Here is a 22335-nt window from a genome sequence, read left to right on the forward strand (position 1 = left end):
AAACAAACGCATGTTGTTGGGAGAGGGTGCTGGTGCATTCAGCTTGTTTACCTTGGCCTCTGTGTCTGGCTGCCTTCTCAGAAAACTTGCTTGGAGCCAGACTGTAGCAGCCCTTTCTCTGTCTTTTCATAATTGATCAGGGGATGACTGCCTTCCCTGAGGGTTAAGACGTGGCAACTTTTTCTGTTTGCTCAGCATCTCAATGCAGTAGTTCAAACATTGCTCACACCAGCTGGCGGTGTAAAACCATATGCACATCTTGTCAAAGCAACTGTTGTCATGGATACTAGAAACTCACTCAAAAGCCCGATCATTGATTCCAATCAAAATTGTACTTTTTATCAGCTGAGAATCTTAATTATTATAGGAGAATATCGATCTAATCGTGTTTTCTGACAATGAACAAAAACATTGCTTTGTATTCTAAAAACAGTGTCTAACAATGTCAGACAACGACTTAGTGTCATATATCAAAAATTTTTCATCACTACTGTGGATGAAACTCAGTTGTGAAAAAAATTAATTTTTAAATAGGGGCTTTCAAAAACTTTTTTAAAAAATATATTAGATGAATACAGCTAAATCTTTAAGTAATATACATTGCATTTTGATTGCTACCACTAATTTGTGTAAGTTCATCTGTTACACTTATCACTCTGTCCTGTCTGCAGGAAAGAAATGCTTATGTTACTTTCTTATGTTAAGTTTTTTTTTTTTCTGGGTGTGGAAGGAAACACAAAAATAATGGAAAACATCTTCTGTTTTGGTTGGTATTCTGTCATACACAGAAACAAACCTGATTGGCTGAGTGGTAATCTCTTTGTTCTCTGATTTTGCTAAGAATGCAAATGAAACCCACTCAATTTTATTTGGCATTAAAACTGCATTTTATTTTGTCAAAGAAGAGGGTGTTTTTCCCCTTGAATTGTAAGTACAAAGTAAAAGTGTTTTTAATCTTAGTGAAAATCCTTATTAATTCACTTTCAAGATAATCTGATGTTGATTTGTCAAATTTAATTACAGCTTCCGGTAACACTTGAAGTCTACTGCTTTTGCTTCAAAATTGTAATATGAAAATGTAAATTGAATGATAATTTGAAAGGGAGTGGGCATTTTAGGAACACTCAGAGACAAGTTCAGGGGAAACGAGGTTGTTGATGTAGTTTAAAATTTTCTCTTCATGAAGCACTTTCAACAAATTAGGCTTATGTCCTGCAGGATTTCCTGCATCTGTACCATTTTGAATAAATGTGTATACATATGTTTTGTGACATTTTTTACATATCAAGAGAAAAAATGAATAATCATGTGAAAAGGTGAAGGTCCTCACTTCTATTATGTGAAGAACATCTTACAAAGTCATTTCACATTTCAAGAAGTTTTCAGCAGTTTTCTCCTTTTTTCTTTTAGGCTCTCCAGGCAGCAAGACAACTTCTGTTACAGCAGCAAACTAGTGGGTTGAAATCTCCTAAGAGCAGTGATAAACAGAGGCCACTGCAGGTTGGTGACGCATGCCTGTCCTTGATATTTGTTCTTAATGATGTCCATAACAGTAATTACAGATTGCAAACACGTTAGAGTTATGTGAGTGATTTGTGCATTTGCAAACATTCGGACTATTAGCTCTAAAGGAAAACTGATAGGATCGTTGCAAAGAGGACTTTACTAATGATGTTAGCATCGATTTCAGTAGTTTCCAAGTTCATTCCTTCCATATGTTACATAGGAATCTTAAATATAGACATAGCATAATCTTAGTGCATCTTTCTTGGACATTGCTGGGATTTCATTTACAAATAGATTACAATGTGAACACTAAAGCAAAGTCATGGTGAAATGCTGTGGAAGAAAACAAATCAATCTAAGGCAAACCTATGCAGTAATATTCAAGTATAAATGCAGAAATCCTCCATGGTTGAAAAAAACATCATTCTGGGAGTTTGCCAATGACCTGTTACTGTTGCTGCAATTATAAGAAACCACTCTGGAGCCTGTTGCCCTTGCTGTATGTATCCTGTGAAACTGGTGATGCATTCATGCAGAAGGAAGTGAGTGTTGCATAAATGTAACCACTTTGTGTAAAGTATAGTCATCTTAACCAAAATGCATAGAACATTAACTTGGGGGGAAATGTTTTCAGGTATTTTCTCAAGTTGTCTAATAGGTAGAGTGTGGAGTTAGATAAACATTTCTCTGAATGTTTCTCTGAGCTTTGGGGAAAAAAATAAACAAAGCTTTCTCCTGAATCGTTAGTTTTATGTAAGTGTGTGTCTAATGAGGCATGGTTAATTGTTGGCTCAGTACTTATTTTGTGTAGCATTTTTTAGACAAACATTTTCTTTTCATAGCTTGTCTGATTCCATATTTCCATGTATTCACAGAATTCAGGGTTTAAGTCTTACAGAATTACGTTCTGAAGATTAGCTTCTACTAAAGAAAATTACAGACAACTAATTAACATAAAAAAATCTCTCGTTACCAAAAATATAAATAAATAAATAAATACATAAATTCATAGACAGTGTTGAGATGAAAATATAGCTTCTTTGGCATAAAATATTTGATGTTGAAGGAGAAAGGTAAGAGTACAGGAAACTCAATAAAATTCAAGAGCCAAGTCCCTGCAAAGATTGTAAAAGCAAAAATTTTCCAGAAGTTAATATTATTTTTAACATTTTCCTCTTTAAAATCATTCCAAGGAACTTTGCTTTAATTAGTGAGGAATTCTGCAAAGGATTTTTTTCTTACCAACAGCCACTAACATGGTTATCTGACTCCATGAGACCCTCCTGATCGTAAGAGAACAGGGCAATTCCATACAGCCAAAGTCAGAGACAGCACTTAAAGCAAAGACCTTTAGTATTGCTTCAGGGTGTTTTTCTCACTTTCTTTTTGTGTGGACAGACTGATTTTGACGTTGGCAATGTAAGTCAAGGATTGAAGACAGATACTGTTTTGAAAGTCAGACAATACTATTAGCTAATTTATATTTTATTTTATATTTTTTTCACAACATAGAGGATTTTCAGTTGCCTTTTCCTCTTCAAAGATCAGACATGTACGCTGGTCTGGGTATCCTGCTGGGATTCAGGGTATCTATGGAACCAATGGCTTAGGTTTCTCAGATTTTTGGTTTTTTTGTTTAATTTTCCCGTTATTCTGTTGTTAAACTACAAGTCAATACTTGATATTTCGATAAACTAAAATACAGTTTTGTTTAAATTATTCATATATACAATAAAATATTCTAGGCCCTGAATTAAGAATGTGTTTATGTGTCAACTGTTAGATAAAAATCAATTTGAGCAGAAATCCTCAATTTTCTTGGTTGAGCATGAAAGATTGATTTAAAAAAATCATAATTTTTTTTTAGCAACTGCAGTTGCTAAACATACTGGAGACTCTCCTTTGTCACCTGTATCTTGTGGTTCATGGGTACGTTAGTCTTAATTCTGCTCCATTGTGTAGATGATTAGACTATAGTGTTTTAGTGTCATATGGAGCTTAATGGGATCATGGTAAATGTCACAGGAATGAGAAGTCGATTTTTATGAATGACAAATTAGAAATAATGAAGTCTTACTTTTCTGCCAAAATATGCACTATAATTAATATAATGTGAAACTGAAATTTTAATATTTCATGGTACTTGATAAGCTTAGCCTGTGTAGACATAAAAAGACTGTACTATAAGTCTAATCAAAACCTAGCTGTGTTCCACAGTCGCTTATACATCTATTTTTAAACAGAGATATTAATCAATGCTTAACCTGGTCTCTGCAAATATTATTAGCATGAATTGTATTTGTTTTTAAAACTGGGATATATTTGCTAGAATTTTTAATCATGTGATATGAAATTAATATTTTAAAGTGTCTTGATATAGCTTCTTTATACTCTAGTTTTTCTCCTAACAACTCAGAGCTTAGCAAAACTTTTTTTTTCATGTAAGGGGTAAGAATATATTCTAGATTTTTGAATGTTAGTTGAAACTGCTCAGCAAAACTTGCAAGGTGCCCATAACACTCAGCTTTCTGCCACGTCTAACGTCATTCATTAGAGGACCAGAGCAGATACTAATTCTTTATTTCCAAGTTTGGTGATCAGACCAATATTTTATGAATTTTTCAGTAAAATACACATCTGGTAATAATTCTTTGATGGCTCAAGTCACAAGAACTTTATACAATTGCTTATTCAACATTCACCCCAATCTGTAAGTCTCAAAAAGTGGGGCAAGATTTGAAGTGTCGCCCATTAACTGGTGTCTGAGCAGCCTTTGGATCAGCTCTCCACTGTTCACATTTTCTCATTACTGTGTAAAATGTATGGCACCTGACAAGTGCTAGTTATGGCCTCAGTTTCCCTTATAAGCATCTATCTGAATATCTACATTTTAAATATGTTTGCATATTCCATTCATCTTGTGGTGCACCAATTAAATAGGTCCAGACAGTAAGTGTACCACATATTGCCAAAATCACTTACGAAACTGGGCACAGGGCACAGGGAGCTGACATTCACCTAAATATCACCACACATTAGTTTTCCTTTCATTGTTACTATGTCCCAGAAAACGCTGTAGTTAAACAGCAGAAGATTGCCTCTTGTTTATATGTGCTTTATTTGTGTTTGCTGAGAGCATTGCCTACATGTGACATGCTTACAATGATCTATACTGAGAAAACATAGCCAACCCAAGCATTTAGTGGTTTCTTTTTCATTAAACTGATTTCTATGATAAGAAAAATAAACACACACACAAGTACACACACACACACACACACACATCATGCATGTATATACACGCACATTTCAAAAATCTGATATCTTAATTTTTTATAAAACACATTATCAGTATTTAGCCTATGACATTTCTACTTAGTTCATATCTGAAAGCAGGTTGCATTGTTTCTCTTGTTACATTTACAGTCATGATGCACACACTTGTGGTTGTTTAATAGCTGTGAAGTGAGAGACATAAATTTAAGGTAAATTTGATTTGCTATCTCTGATTAATAGTAGTATACAGCACTGTGATCACCCCTTCGCTGTAGGTTCAAAAAGAATATAAAATATTTGTGTTTGGTAAGTGGTTAAATTATTATTGTTTTTATAATTATGTCTTAGGAAAAACAAGTGTGGAACAGTTGAAAGGGAAAGTGGTTTCTTATACTACTCTGCAGATATTTTATTATATAAATATGAATAATAATTCTCTTGACACCAAAACAGATTGGCTAAACCTAAACTGTCATGATTAATGATATTTTTGTTTATATTGAAGAAAGTGATGGGCAATATAAGACTTAGAGTTTTTTAGTCTGCTCATATTAAGGACCAAAGTGTCTGCTTACTCAAAGGACGTAGCCAGAAAATGCTCTGAAATAAAATACTTAAATCTCATGTGTTGGCAAATTATTGTTTCAGTAAAATATTGACCAACTTCCAAGGACCTATGACTGGCAATAATATTATAAATTGTATGATCACTACATAAAAATTGTACTCTAGTGTAATTTAATATCATTCACAACTTGTTCTTCTCCATCTAATCAAAAAACGGTAAAAATTAACATCAGCAGGAAAACAGGCATGCTGTAATCAGTTACTCAGAAATTCATGTTCTGTATCAAGTTTCAGGACTAAAGTAGAAATGTTATAATTAAAATTAATAATATACTCTGTGGCAAATACTGACTTCTATTGGACCAGAACTAGGCATGGCTAAGTATGTTTTAGAAAACAACAAAATTCTACCCATGTATTAATAAAACAGGAAATTGAACATTTTAAATATTGGTTCTATTTGTAGGAATTTGTCAATTTTTTTCACACAAACAGTATTATGTAAAAATTTTCATATAGACTCTGGTATCTCAATATAATATGAAAATAACCTTAAATAAATTTTCCTTGCTACAACTTTCTCTCTACACAATATGCAATATCCAGAAACCTTGTATCTTGGATCATGGATTAATGAAGTTTAATTTACACACAATATAGACAATATCTTCTGTTATCCTGATTTTTATTCTAGTACAAAACATTTCTTAAAGGTAGCAATAAGAGCCATATATAAATTAAAACTATGCTTTAAGTGGCATGACGTTTCCACTGGTGGCCAGCAGTGAAACTGACCTCTTTCAGAAACAGTCCTAGGATAGCTAACCTACCACATCTAAGTGTGTTTGCATGGAAACATCATCCCGAAAGGCATCGCATGGCATGGATCAGAAGAACGGGTTTCTATCTTGATCTGTCTTGAGTCTGTTGAAGTTTGGTCACTTGTTCCTTTGGATCCCGTTAACTCATCTTACAAGTGGAAATTTAAATCCTGCAAATTGTATAGAGTGAAAAGAATACTACATGTGATTTGTAGCATAAGTCCTTAGCTACTAAGTCAATAATTCTTTGCCATTAAAATAGATTCTGGAACCATTCTATCTAATCCACATCTGGTACATATTTACTAAAGTACATTTTTATGCCATTCAGCCATAACTTTTCACTATTTCCAACTATTATAATGAGCTAGAAAATTACTCATGGTTAGAAAAAAACTACTGTGAATATTTAAGGATTGCTAAGGAATGTCCTGTTACAGGTACCATGGTTTGGATCCTTCACATTCATGGAGTATAACTAGAGGCACAGTTTTTCTCTCCCGATAGACTGTCCTGTAACAAACAGGAAGGGCAGTCTAGCTCACACCAAACAGTCATGTTTACTGTTGACTGTCAACTTGAGAGGATGTAGAATCACCTAGCAGACAGGACATTAGTACTATCTATAAGGGATTCTTTAGATTCATGTAGCCTATGGGCCTGCTTGTAATGAATGGTAATCATTAGATTTATTGAAGTGGGCAAACCAGTCATAAAAGTGGGTGGTATAATTACCTGGGCATAGAACTAGATTGCAACCACCTGTCTCCATGATGGGCTACAACCTGAAACTGGAAATCAAAACAAAGGCTTTTACCTTAATCTGTTTTTGTCACAGTTCTTTATCACAGCATGAGGGAAAGTAGCCAGCATAGGAACCATAAATTTTCTGTTCAAATCTAGTGCCTGACTTAGTTCCTGCATAAAAGACTTCAATACCTATGGGGTAAAATCTTTCCTGAAAAGGTGATTGTTATCTATGAGATTTAAGTTGGGCAAGGAACCCTTCATTCCTTCAGTATGGACTGAATGATTATCAAGTTGCCAGGCCCTCAGGGACTTATGATGCTGTTAAAATTATATTAAGACTCACATCCAAAATCCTAGAGTTTAGGCCAGAGTGGTACAAAAATTTATAAAGAGGAAACTATAAGTATTTAAAAAAGAAAATTTTCACTTCAGGCTGCTTGATCAAGCAAGGGTTTACAAAACCTTTTTATTCTCCTTGGGTACAAAGAACATGCAAGGTGAACCATTATCTGTCTGTGGTTGAGACTGCCTGGAATATGCAAGATCTTGGTTCAATACCTAACACTGCACACACCAACACACACACTTGCAAACACACACACATAGAAACACACACATACTTGCATACATACACATAGTTGGCTTTAAAAAAGGGGGACTTGATAGGTAGATAAAGGAAGGGCATTTCAATGGAAAATTGTAATATATGTCATCAAAAATGTAGACAGAGAAAATTATGGGCAATGGTTAACCAAAGAAGTAGATAGTAATTTTGGAATAGCATTGAGATGGTGTAACAAAAAGCCAAGAGTAGGTTAAAAGGCTTGCTTTACTTACTTACTATGACTATGCCGAATGCCTCACAAAACCTACAAATGTGGGGCTGGAGAGATGACTCAGAGACTGAGAATGAAACCATCTTTGGTTATCAGAATCCCCTCAGGTATTTCATAGGTATCCTCAACTCCAGAACCAGCAGATCCAAACTCTATCAATAATAACAATGTTTAAACACCGTTTTCTTAAATTAGATGTAGTGTTTTAATCCTCCATTTTTTGTTAATTGCATTTACATCTTACCATTGGGCAGATTCACATAGGCAGTAGTGAATGGGAACAACCTACTTGCAATCTAATGTTCCAGGGAAATAGAGAATTGATAAAAATGAATCTCTACTTCTCAATTTACTACAGAAGAAAATATATGAAGCGTCAATTAAACGTGGAAGAAAATTACTTTCTCAGAGGTCAGGGTTTCTCCTTCCTTAACTACCCAGGTACTTGTATCTGTCCATAATCTGTTATGATTTTAAGTACATATTCCCTGGATGTCTCTACCTTAACAGAAGTAGAACGAAGGACAGAATAAAACACTAATATTGTTAGGGGACCTCTCTGTAGGATTTAAGACTTAGGCTTTGAATTTTATCTTAGGATATTTGGTAGTGTTGTAAAAGCTCAACTGAATGACAGCATCACGCACTATCTGAGTCCGTGATTAAAGACACAAAGCAAAATTATTTAGAACTTCACTTCCATTTAAGGCTGCGTTTCCTCTGTGGAGTCTTTTCTTATCTGTCAGTCTCTGCTCTTCACTGTACTCAACGTTCCTAAATACCAACCTGCTACTTCATTCTCCCTGCTGTATTCTTCCCCCTTTACCACATGTTCAACATAAAATCTTCTCTGTTCCTTTGGTATTGTAGGAAGGAGAAAATTTATGATTAATTCTATCTGAAACCTTAAATGATATTCTAGGCATAATTTTATCCATACTTGATAAAACTGTTGATTCTTATAATCCAATATCCACTGTTTCATTTTTATTTTATTTTTTTTTACTTGAAAAGGAGTTTCCTTAGCAATTTAAGTTGTGGCTTAGTATAGAAACAACACTGATTTAAACTCATTTTTACAAATAATCTTTAGTATTCTTTAGTAAGTTATCACAGATACTGACAGTGAAAACTCTCAGTCCAGGAATCAAGGGAAACCTCTTAGTGACAATTGGCTTGGCAAATGACAATTCTGTGTAGAATCATTATGAACTGATGTTTTAAATGTCTACCCCATAATTGCTTTGTTAGAAGAAAGAGTATAGACAGAAAGCTGTCATTTGTGTTTTAAAAAATATGTTTGTCCAGATATAGCATAAGGACTGAGTCTCTCTGATACAACAGATTCTGCACATGTCAGCACCGCATAATGCTCACTGTGTCCTTTGGTTTGTCACTTAAGAATGTGCAGTAGCACCAGGGGTAGAGGATGTCAAGGTTGCAGCTTTTACAGCAGTGAAAGTGATAGCATCCTGAGTGCAAGAATTTACGCAATGTGCAAAGGAATCCTGTGTTATTCAAGGTGCTTAATCAATGGATTTAAAACTTACAATACTGTTTGAAAACCTTTCTTTAAAAAATATGGAATGAATGAACATGTTCCAGCTCGGTGGGGATGGAGAGGAGGTAGGAGGGGAAGCAAAAGCCAAGATGTCTGAAAGCATGCAGGAAATTTCTAAGTCCTTGGTCTAATGCTCAGCATCAGAAACATGGACTTCATTTCTCTCTCTAATGGGAAAGTGGTCCTCTGTACTAAAAATTGTTGAACTTGATTTTTTAGTAATATACTGTGTCAGATCATCTTTTGTTTCTCTTTGGTTTTGCTTCATTTTGTCAGGGAGCCCAGAGTGGCTTTGAACTTGCTATTTAGCCAACAGTGATCTTGTATCCTGATTCTCCCTCTTTCCCCTCCCTGATGCTAGGCTTGCAAGCCTGTGCCACAATTGGGTTTTGTGGTAGTGGATACTGAACCCAGGGCTCCACCTATGCTTGCAAACACTCTATAGACTAAGTTACCACCCAGTCATTGGATTGTTTTCTAACCAGACAAAAATACATTGCACTTCTGATAATACTAGGTTGTCTGATAATTCAACAGCAGTGTTCATGTGGCGCATTTCATGTATTTCCTTTTGAAATGTGAGCTAAAGACAAAGTAGACTTCTTGAGATGCAGCTCTCTAATATATTGTTCTAAAAATGCTGACAATACTATTAGCATCTTATTTGTACTAGTACAACATCTCACATGAAATTATTAGTGATAGACATATTTCCTATTATATTGAGAAATAAATAAATAAATAAATAAATAAATAAATAAATAAATAAATAAATAAATTCACCCCAATGGCTTCATCTAATATCCTAGTGGAAACACTGAATAAAAAATGTCAATTTTTCACAAATGTGGTGTGCTTCAATGGCCTGGGTACCCTGTCTTTGTCTTTTCCTGTTTCATACTTATGAAATAAATGGAGACATCTAAGTGCCTCTACTTCTTCAAACTTTGATTCATGTCTCTGTGCAACTGAGCTTATCCTGCAACTTTTAAATATCTGTTGGTAACTAGGCTATAAAGTTTTTCCTTACCCCACTAACTAACACACACACTTATTTCTTTCATTATTTTATTCCTGTTTGCATACAACTGAATCATAGCTACTATAATCTCCTTAAGGGCCAGGCTGCCTTGTTCACATTTCATTTTCCAATGCCTGTAATGCCTGAGTGTAGGTTTTGCATAAATATATAGTGCCTGTAGACACGTGCCCTGTACATAAACCTGTCAGGCCCTTCTCTTCTCTCAGGTTCCAGTTGTATCTTTTCAACTGTCTACTGAAGCATCTCAGTTCAGATTAACATGTTTCCAACTCAAGTTATTTATCTTTCCCTGTCATGTACAGTGTTTGAATCAGCTTTACCTGATCTTATCCTATAGAATCTAACCATTAATCCCTTCTAATCTGATAGTGTCATACCCATTGCTAGGGTGACCTGAAAATTCCCCACTGTAATCTCAGCATAAGACACAGGGCATTTGATGAACTATCATAAACATGACACATGGCTTAATACTACTTATGAAAGCATACTATTCACACATTTGAAAATATTTATATTTTATGTGCTACGTACTTTGCAAAGTCCCATGAACTATGTGAGTATTAACATCTGTTTTACTTCCTTCCTGATTCTCCATCAGCTTTACCATTACCATTGCTCAGATCCCAAAGGCTGTCACATATTTCATAGACCCTGCCTCCCTGGAATCTTCATTGCATTACCTATCACCCATGTTTATTTCCAGAATATGAATCATACTTTCACCATTGCAAATATTCTAATTACCATGACACATCCTACCATGTTTTATTACAGAAACTTGATTTTCTTTTCAACTTATTCCCAGATTCTAAGTCTGACCTTGGAGGTCAGAGACTGGATTTTGTTCATGTTCATAATTCTTCCCAGCATCATAGTCAATCTGTGGTGGATGCTAAATATATTTAGAGTCCTTGAGTTAAACTGTCTAAACCAGACCATCTTTTTCTCTATCAAGATTAACTCAGGCTATCTCATTCATCCAATAGAGGAAGTATCAAAGTACAACTGGCTACTTATGTAGAAATTTGCAAGTTGCCTGGGTTCCCTAAGATTATGAGCTCTCGACACACTGGTCAGTTCCTCACAAGTCACCAATATAGTTTTGTCTTTGTTCCAATAGACAAAATAACACCTCAAAGCATTTGTTTCCCTGACTAGATTCCGTATGCTCATTTGGCAACAATTGATTCTTTCTCCTTAATCATTATGACTTTTAAGTTTCATGTCACCTAAATATTTTGTTTATGGAAGACTTTTCTTCTTCTTATTATTATTTTTTTGTGCAATACACCTCTTCACTTATTAGCACTGCCTTAGTTTCCATCCTCACAAAGTACCAAGGAAACTTCTATATAATATTTAAAACAAGAAGTCGGCTTAATAAAATAACATTGAAAAATGTATAAATGTATAGGTGATACATAAACATATCTCAAATGTTAGAAACTTGTATTTACACTCAACATGATCTGTCATTTCAAAATTTATGGTTTAATCATATTAAATTTTTTATAAATATTTTTTATTATACTTCTATGAGTGCATTGTAACTGTCTTCAGACACACCCTAAGAGGACATCAGATCCCATTATAGATTGTTGTGAGCCACCATGTGGTTGCTGGGATTTGAACGAAGGACCTCTGGAAGGGCAGTCAGTGCTCTTAACTGCTGAGCCATCTCTCCAGCCCCCATTTAAATTTTTAATCAATGATTTTGAATATTTCTACTGAGGAAGTATCTACATTTGCTATGAAGACTTCAGCTGCTCTAGCTAGGAATAGAGTCCACAGTGAACTGACAGATAGGCAGGCAGTACAGAGCTGGCTCAGTCCAGAGTTGATTGGCACAGGTTCTCAAGAATGGCAGGAGGCCAGCATTTCAGACCTGTGCTCTGGTTCCTGTCGCTTCTTCCTTTATTGTCATAAGAAGAGTGTCTCTCTGCCCATCTTCATGACACAGTCCAAGTACAGGGACTAGGAAGATGAATAAGAAAAAGTAAAGGACAAACAAGAGCCAGATAGATGACTGTCCCCTTTCACTAAACAACTGTCCCAGAAGCCACCGGCCTGAACCACTCCCTGTGAACACTTTAGCAGTCTATGGAGCTGACCATTTATAAGGAGTCACTTTGTCACAATAAACCTAGTTAGAGTTCTTAAAGAAGAGTTAGAGAGGCAAAAATAGACTATAGGATAGACACCCAGCAATTTATGCACTGTTTACCAAACCAGCTAGTACTCTTTTAACAGGTCCTCGAGCTATGTGAAGAAGAGAAAATGGAAACTGTGAGATACTTGAGTGGAAAGAGATTTTATTTCATTTTAGTTTTGATTGAGATTTAAACACAAGCATTCAGGTACAGATATGACTGAAATTCAGTGGGTCTTAGGGGATTTTTGTCAATAATTTTAATCACAATTTAAAACCAATTACATACTCAGTGTATGGTCTTAAGACATTGGCTCCTCCCTCTAAAAGTACCTCTGAATGTGTGTATGATAGTGAGGCGTAAGTGTGTAAGTAAATGAGACTAACACTGGGTGAAACTTTTGAAAATTTGCAATCAGAGATGGAAGTGTACTTCAAGGATAATTGGTGTAAATAGTCATGGGACCTGTAAAAGGACAGAAAAACTTTTCTTTTTTTTCTTTTTGTTTTTTTAGTATTCTTATTAATTATCACTAAAAAAACTAAAAGTCTCAACATTTTCCCAACTATCCAAATGATAAGAGACACACTCCATGCGTGTTCCTTGTCACCGGGACAATCAATGTGTATTGTGAACAACTTTAGGAGGAAAAGAGAACAGATGAAGATTCAGGCCTGCCCCCCCCCCCCCCTGCAGGAAAGCCTAGGTTCCTCGGAAGTTCTAGCCTTCAGGTTTATTCCTGTTGTCTGGAACTTCATTCCCACACCAACCACAAGTTGACTGACACCCTCCCTATTTCCTTGCAGAAATCTAAGAGCCAGACACTTAAGGAAATTCAAGTTATCATGATCCAGTTTCAGTTGTATGGCCTCTTTGTCCTAACAGCCTTTTCAGGAGACTATCTGTAATAGAAAATAACCTATGTCATCTGAAAGCCTGCTGATCAAGCAATCATCTGTGTCCTGAGCCCTCTTTCATCTATGACATTGGGGAGGCAAAGAGTTCACCACTTACCATATATTTATTGCATGCTGTTGGGTAAATATTGTGACGGAAATTACATGCACTTAGTCTATCTTTTTTATTATAGTCATGGGTTATGTTCTGGAAATGTAGGGGTATAACAGGCTTCGTTTCAAATTGTGTAAACATCCTAAACCAAAACATTCATGTATGCTTTTGATAACTGTTGATCACATAACCCTCTATCTCTTTATTCATTTCCTCTGAAAAAAGATGCTCCAGTTCACTTTCCCCACCATCTCTCTCCTTCCTTCTGTACGTCTCTCTATTTCCTGTTTGCTTGTCCTACCTCTCTATTCTTTCTAAACCTAACAGGAAAAAACGTAAACAATAATCAATACCTCCTTTTATTTGCTTTCAGGCATCATTTTGTGACATCTTTCTAAAATAATAGAACATGAAACTCAATCCAGAAATTCAAAAATATACTACACACACACACACACACACACACACACACACACACACACACATATGTACCACAAGACTCTTACATATCTTCTGATTTTGATCCCTTTAGTTTTAGGGATCAAGAGAAGATGTTGAATGCAAGGTGCACTATATTCAAGTTTCTTATGGAGCATTCATAGAAGATTACTTAATTCTGGAATATGCCCTCCTTCATTATTACAGGGTCAAAATGCATTAATACATGCCATGCTAGGACAAATTTTTAAAATAAGCACTTGTTCTAAAGTGAATTGATTGTCAATAATGTTTTTAGAGTGGATAAGTAAGAAACAATGACTAAAATGAATTCATTTGGAGTTACTATTCCACTATTCCTACTCAATACTCAATAAAGTCAATACTACTCAACTAAGGTTGATTAGCTCCCTCTCCCTCCCCCTTCCTCTCCCTCTCTCTCCCCTCCTCCTTTCCCTCTTCCTCTCCCCTCCCTTCCCCTCCCCCTCACATACACACACACACACACACACACACACACACACAATCACACACACACACACCTTTACATCTGTTGTTTTCTCTCATCAACATGCATTTATTTAATGAAATGAAGGTTCAGGAGCAATGTAGAAATAAATTGGAATGTCTACTCTGTAGATATGATAAAACAATTATTATCTTGCTCTAATAAAAAAAAAACACCAGACAAAACCAAACATCATAATAGTGTACTGAAAATTTTCATGTATCCAATTTACATTTCCATCAGCCTATTAAAAAAAATGTTACTAAATGCCCCTGTGTGTGAGACACTTTGCTAGGACACCAGGTACCAAGAGAATTCAAAGATGTTCTTCTCCTCAGAGAGTTGACACTCTGGCTAGATAAAATTCAGGATAATAACTAGTCTTTTAAGCCATTTTAAACAAAACTTAGAGTTTAAGGTATTCAAAATCTTCTTGACAGTTATGGCTTTTAAAAACTCTTCTGTGGAGTAAATTAGGTTGCTTTTTTCTATGTTTAGTGAGTCAGCCATCACTTAGAACTGAACAGAATAAAGTTCCAAATTCCCTTTCCTGCTGCTTCCTCTGTGGCTTTTCTAAAATTTCTCTGGACTGAATTCCAGAGTCTACAGTTATTTGAATGACAAAACAAATTTGAGGAAAGCAAAGCCAGTGAAAAACATGGTGAAAAAATCTAATTGCTAATGTTCTTTAGCCAGATAGAAGAGGAGAGGAGAAGGAAGAGTAGAAATATACTGTAATGATTCTTTACATTGGAGATATTAACGCCTCAGTTTTAGTGTAAGATAAATCAGAACACTCACAACTCATGTACAGATCCATATATCTGGAGTTACAAGCATTTGTGAGGGACATAATGTGTATATGACATGATCTTGAGATGTATGGAAGAGCAGGAAGTGTTCCTGTTGTTGAGACATCTCTATGACCCTTATAAGTTGTTTTAAAATTGCAAATTAACCGAGTTTTGTAAATGTCAAAGAACTGTGGTTTCATTAATTAGGCCATACACAAAGCTATAAAGAATTGTATTTTATGCAGTAGAATATATGTATCATCCTTATATTCACAATGGGACAGCCTAAGCTACATAGTCAGTTCCTGGCAAGCTGGGCTACATTGTGACATCATATCCAGAAAGAGGGGTGATGGATAGAAATTTGAAATTCACCTCAACCTTAGCGTCCATCCATCATTCCAATGGGGAACCATCCTGCTAACAAGTTTTTGACTGATACTGGGTGGATGTGTGCATGTGCTGTTCCTGGCATGTAATTTTGTGCTTTGTAACTGCTGACTGTGAGTCATTTATAAGCCAAGGCATACTGCAGGACCATGGTAGAGCTTGATCATCCTGTGCTGGGTCACTTGACATTGTTCTGCTCACACCATAGAGTGAAGGTGAGAGTAGAGATGCTGTGGTAGCAGAGAAGCCATGTGTTCAGGATGGATCTTAAGCACTTACCAACTGCATGCCATGTGTCCTGTCAGTCATGAACATCTGGCTCAGCACCTAATTCTAAAAGGCTATTATCCATATGCTTTATTTTTAGCAAAATAAGATGCCATCTCTACTATATTAAAAAAATAGATAAATAAACGTTGAGCATCTTGTATGTCAAAAGTTTTAACTGTACAAATGAGCTAGTCTTTTCCTTACCGCTTAGCACACAAATTCTCAAATTCACATATCTCAGTTTCATTTCTTCAGGCCAAAGCACTCGGTTGCTAAATGAAATTTGTTGTTAGCGTGTAGCCCATAGTGCGCCATCACCCATCTGAATATAGTTTCAGCCCATTATGCTCCACGTGCCCCATGACACACCAGCTTATCTGTTTAGAGTGTTTCTCTCTGTGCTCAATTATATAGGTAAGGATCTTAATGAAGAAAAATAAAATAAGGAATATTTAGAAATATAATTATATAGAGGTCAGAATTGTGAAAATTGCTTTTCTCACAATCACTATAACTTAGCTTTATTGCCTAAATTATATAGTAATAAAAATTATTTTTATACTCCTAGAGTAAGTATCCTTGATTCTTGGTAAGAAATTGCAATATTTTCTGTAACGAGAAATTGGCTCTTATAAATGTTGTGATTTACTGAACATTGTTTTTTTTTTAATGCCACCTGCAGCCCCATTTTAGTTACTGTGACAAGAAAAAAATAGGAAAAACAAACAAAAAAACCTCCAGGCTGTTTATTTAAGGTCTATTGTTAATTCAGTCAACATCTGTGAGTCACACAAAGGAAATGTGGTGTTGACTTGGGTACCCAAGTCTTTCCTGTAGGGATAAGTGTGAGCTCTCTCCTCAACAATGTCCTCTGATGGGCGGTTTCTCTCTTAATTAGTTTATTAGTTGTTATAATCTTGTATGAGCTCTTATAAAAGTAACGTAGTTCAATAGTCATCTCTTCAGAGGTTAATAGAAGAAGAACCGACTTGTTCTATTTCTCCAGCTCATTCCTAATGTCCTCATTCCTTTTCCAGGAAATAAATAGCTTCCTTAGAATGCTCCACCTTTGTATCCTATCCATGACAGAGATTAAAGAGGGGCAGTTCTGGTGACAGATTGCATGGGTATCTTATAGTCCACAGCTAAAGGCCAACTCAGTGCTTTAAACAGGTGAACTGGGGGAATTCGAAGCAGTGATGAACTGCTTCTCTTTGATAGTTCGGAGACTGTGTTCGAATACACAGGAAAACAAACTGGATCCTGGAAACGATTAAACTTGTGCCTATTAAACATTGAAACGTTCTGGTAAAATGTTAATGGAATCTCTCTTTTGCAACAAAAATTATTCACGAACCTCCTCAATGGCCTAAGCTATAGGTTCTTTTCCTGATGTTCTGAAGTTTGGTTTTTTTTGGTGTTTTTTTTTTGTTGTTGTTTTGTTTTTTTCCTGTTTCCTAAGAATCTATTTGCACTGGATTCTCTAGTTACAGTCCCAATAGATTCTTTCAAATTGATTCATTTTTATTGTTCTCTTAACTTTTTTTTTCTTTTATGTAACTAAAACCTGTCCTATTCGAAGGAAAAGAAAAAAATTGACTAAAGTTGAAAAATGCACAGTGGACAGCCCTTTGTAGTATTGTGCTAATGCTTACTTCATTGTAACTAAGGGAGCGGCAGCATTGACTTCTGCACTATTTCTTACCACATTTAAAAAGCCAGTATACATTTAAAAAGTGAGGTATCTTCAGCCATTAGATGCATGCAGTGCTGTTAGGAGCACCCACAGGCCCATTCAGATTATTGAGATGTGATCGGTCCTGCAGCTGCCTCAAATTAAAAACAGGTGTAGAACACAGATTATGCAAATACTCATATTAATGTAATTGTCAAATTGGTGTGTTTACCATTGTGCTTCTAAAGAGTAGACTGTATTCCCATTTTAAATGTAAATTAGCTTCCTTCTTGAGAGCAGCTATTGGGTAATGGAACTTAGTTCTGCTTTAGAAATGTGTACTTTCTAGTAAACTATTTAGCACAATTCCAATATCTGACCTATTCCCCCCTGACCTTTTTTCTTTCAAATCCTATAAACCAAGATGCTATGTTGTTCAGTGGCATCCGCAGTCACAGGGAAGCTGTGTGAGCTTGGGGTGATTTTCTCTTGGGACTGCAGCTCTCTTTCCTGTATCATACATAGGATGTAAGGGTAACTCTGTGTGGTTTGGGTTTCATCTATTTTGTCTTTTCTAAACTACAAACTTATCAGAAGCCAGTCTTTCGGGATATTGCTTCAAGCAACAGTTTGGCATCTAAGTTACGTTGATTATGGTGATGTTCTTAAGTATTAGTTTTAATACCTTAAACCATGTTCTGTGAATATACAGGAGTTGTATCCTGTCGATTCATGCTCGTGTCTATGTGACAAGTTTATACTGCCTAAGTTTTACTCATAGTTTAGTCGCTACTCTCAAGAAGATCTCTCTCTTAGAGTCATTCTGGTCTTTGGGGGCCCTTCAGGGATAATAAGCATTGTGGCTTATTATATCCTAATGGATGACAAGAGCTACTAGAAATGAGGGCACAAGCATCCAGCACTGGACGTGGGTCTCACATTCCTCAGGTCCTCACATGTTTGTAATTCACTTTATTTATCTTTTTCTCTAATGGAAGGATGATCCTGAATCATTCATATCTTTATTTGTATGGGCTCATACATATTCAGAGCTCACTGTGTCTACCTGGCTCTGCGCCTTTTCTTTTCTTGTTTTTCATTTCACACAACAAGATGTTGAAGCTAAGCAAGGCTAAATTTCATTACCTAAGGTCATGTAGCTGACATTTGAGCTGGGCTGTAAACTCAAATCTCTGTTCTACAAGCTATGTGCCTCTTAACCTTCCGCCACTGATCAAAACTGCGTCTTTACTACCATGCACAGTTTTCATTTTGGGTGGGAAACATACCGAGTTTGGATAGCAAGGCATATTTTAAACTTGAATAACTCCTTGAATCCTATCTGATTTGAGTGTTATTATTTGAGGTGTGGTCCTGATTTTTTATTTTTAGCTTTATTGGTTCTTTGCAAATTTCCCATTCTGCACCCTAATCCTACTAACCTCCCCCTCTTCTCCTACCCACCCCTACCTTGCAACCCCCCCCCCGCAGACTGAGAAAATATCTCACAGTGGAAACTATACTGTGTCACAGTGTGTCCCACAGAATACCACAGAGACATACACAGATACACACACACACACACAAACACTACAGAACAAAGCCTGCAATAAAAGACAGGCTGGCATGCTCTGGATTGAAACATTGATAATATGATACAGTTTTGTTTTGATAGCTAGTCAAGATAGCAAAGCATCTTTATGGTTCTTTTATTGAATCAACTTCTAATCTTAAAATACAAGGCCATGGGAAAGATTATCCAATGGTGCTTAGAGCAAAGGCCACCTCCAGCCCATAGTCTCCAAGGGTCTCTAGAGATGAGGCCTCTAAGAAAGAACAATACCTTGGAAAGCAAAACAATGAAAGCTTCCTTCACCCTTCTCTTCACTGCCTTGGATGGTCTGGTTAGATTACTGACAAATGCACTTCATAAGTTCTTTGAATAAGAATTTATTTCTGGTTTGCTGCTTAGGGTGCCGGGATAAGACTGGCATCTGAAGAAACAGAAAACAAGTCACATCTTTATATACCCTTTCAAATTGCTTTTTAAAGGAAAAAAGAATTATCTCCAAAACAAGTTGGATGCTGCACAAACAATCAAACCAAAGATGTTCATTTCTTCAACCTACTAAGTTACATTTTCACTTACATTGTTTGGTGGTCAACTTTACATTGAGATTGTTATATTAAGTGAAATTCTCAGAAATTCAAGTGCTAGGTAGGGGGGAATTTGCTTAAGATATCAAGTATCTACTCTCAGTCCTTGTGCATATGAGCCCTTATTAATACATTCTTGAGTAATGAGTAACAGGGTGATTTTACACAGAGTATCTTTATTTTAAAAACTCAGAATTGGGTCTTCCTCACAGACTGGATGGTGATGTCATATTTCACCCCAGCAATCCCAGCAGCCATTTCAATAGAGTTGGTACCCTGGCATTGGCTTTTAGACATAATTGCATGCAAATGTGGTTGAACATCTGTACCATGTCTCTGAATCCTAACCAGGCTTTTTCCATTAGATGTAGTCTGAAAATCACATTAAGAGAAATATATCATCTGTGAAATTATGTTCTGAATGCCCCAAATAGCAAAGGAAGGAACCATGTTCAGTTAAATCTAGTTCAAAGTGTTCCCTTCTGTGCATCCAAAGTTTAAAATACTTCCTTTAGTCCCCTTTAGTGCTAAGTTATAAAATTGAGCAGAACTTATGTTTTCCTTTGTCTTATTTACCCTGTCACAAAATTCTCCAGAAGAATACAGGAGAACTCCTTTAGTCAATCACATGTAAATGTCCTTAGAAAACTTGATACGATATGCAATGAGCATAGGTCAATAAAGTACAAGGAATTGAAAAAATTCTAAATCATTAATGCTTTCAAGTTTTCTAAACATTTCTAAGTAAGACAAAAATTTAAGTTTAATTTTGTTTTTCTAATGGCAGTAAAATTGAAATAATTTAAAATTTGTTACTTTGTTCCCCAAAGTAGGATTTTCTAAGACACTTAGTACTGAACTGAATGTGTGTGTGTTTGTTTGTGTGTATTGTGTGTCTGTTTCTGGGTAAATGTATACAATTATAATACCTTGTGTGGGGGGGGGGGCAGTTAGTGCATGCCATTGTATGTGAATGGAGGTCCAAGAGCAATTTTAAGGAGTCAACAATCATCTCCCACTTTGTTTTGGGGCAATGTCTGTCTTTTCTGCTGTTCTACTATGTGTGCCTTTTTAGGGGGTCTGTTAGATTCCAGGGGATTCTTTTCTTTCCACCCCTAGTAGCACCATAGGAGCACAGGAATCCCAGATTCACATAGCTTCCTACCTGAGTTTCGGAGATCTGACCTCAGGTTGTCAGGCTTGCATGGTCGGCACTTCTATCCCAAGAAACTTCGTAGCCCCTGGATTCATTACAAACGTAGAGTTTGCCAGCATATTTGCAAAGCCTGTTAAGCAATAAAATGCATGGAAATCAGAGCAAAACAAAAATGCATTAGACAAATGTAGTTATTCCCATATAAAACTTCCAAGAATATTTTTCTGATATCTGCATTGAAAGAACTTATTGCTTCAAATTTACACTAGTAGGGTTTCAGTATCAGAGAGATGTGGTTAGGCTTTATTTATTCTGAAAGATAAAACTTGTGTGCGTTGAAAAACTGGCACACGTGTTTAATAGTGAGAAGGTCCGAGCAGTAGCATACAGGACTTGGCTTTACATGGGGACCTGAAGATTTGCTTCCATTCCCTTCTCTCTCCAGCACCCATGTCTGGTGTAGCTTGTGTGCTCCATGTAGACTTGCCCGAACTTTTTAAACACACATTTGGAGCAAGCATTCCTACTTTGCTTTGTAGTTCACTTCTTGATAAATAATGCATGCAGTACCCATGAGTAACATGAAATTATATCTATAAATGCATCCAATCAAGAATTTATCTGATCTATGATTACATATTTTTTCTTTGTCTTCTGGTCTCTTAAGGTTTATGTGATAGTCAACCTTTATATATTCAAAATGTTTTTAACAATACAGAGAGAGAGAGAGAGAGAGAGAGAGAGAGAGAGAGAGAGAGAGAGAGAGAGAGAGACGGAGAGAGAAGGTGGGAGGGAGAGAGAGGAGGGAGCAGGGAACATCAGTCTATTACACATATAAATGTATCTCGAGCCATAAGCACTGGCTGGTTGGTTGCCTTTGCTCCCTCTCAGAATGTAGCAGCATTGCTGTGTTTCTTCTGTCTTCACTATAACTTCTGGTACAGTAACACTCTTGGTTTACATCCCTGGAGAATGACATTGTCTATGGACACAGTGAACAGGTTCAGCTTCCCCCACCCCCTGAGCTGGTCACCTGCCCCCTGCTTGATTCCAGCCTAACCTGTGGAAAAACAGCCTTGCTCACCAGGTGACAGGTGTCCATAGCCTTTCTATTCTTGGCTCCTCTGCCGAGATTTCCAACAAGGGCACCAATTAGTGCCAGTTTCATCGGCAGCTTTCAACATGAATAAGAAGAGGATGGACTAAAAATGGGAAAGGCCTGACATTGACACTGTTACATTCTGAAATCTTTGTTACCTTGTCAGTGAGATTCCTTATTCTTAAAATCTTTAAAATTAACTTATGTCAATGCCTTTCATTGATTAATATGAAACACTTCAAAAAGTTCAAACCTTTCAAATGCCCATGGTAACTGCATAAAATTCTAGGTACCACTAAAGAATGTTTAAATTTAATGTGTATTT

The 22335-nt window shown here is 36.2% G+C and overlaps 1 protein-coding gene across 5 annotated transcripts in view; it reads left to right on the forward strand.

The window, feature by feature from the left end:
• Positions 1–22335, forward strand: part of FOXP2 (forkhead box P2) — a gene marked incomplete at its 5' end in the record, with an annotated part of 236441 nt that overhangs the window by 85681 nt on the left and 128425 nt on the right. For all 5 annotated transcript variants that reach the window (XM_080936451.1, XM_080936450.1, XM_080936452.1 and 2 more), the window contains one exon: positions 1411–1500. In XM_080936451.1, coding sequence (XP_080792577.1) covers positions 1411–1500 — 90 coding nt within the window. The remainder of the gene's footprint in view (positions 1–1410; positions 1501–22335) is intronic.

The sequence above is a fragment of the Micromys minutus genome (assembly GCF_963924665.1).
Source record: "Micromys minutus genome assembly, chromosome: 23".
Classification (NCBI taxonomy): domain Eukaryota; kingdom Metazoa; phylum Chordata; class Mammalia; order Rodentia; family Muridae; genus Micromys; species Micromys minutus.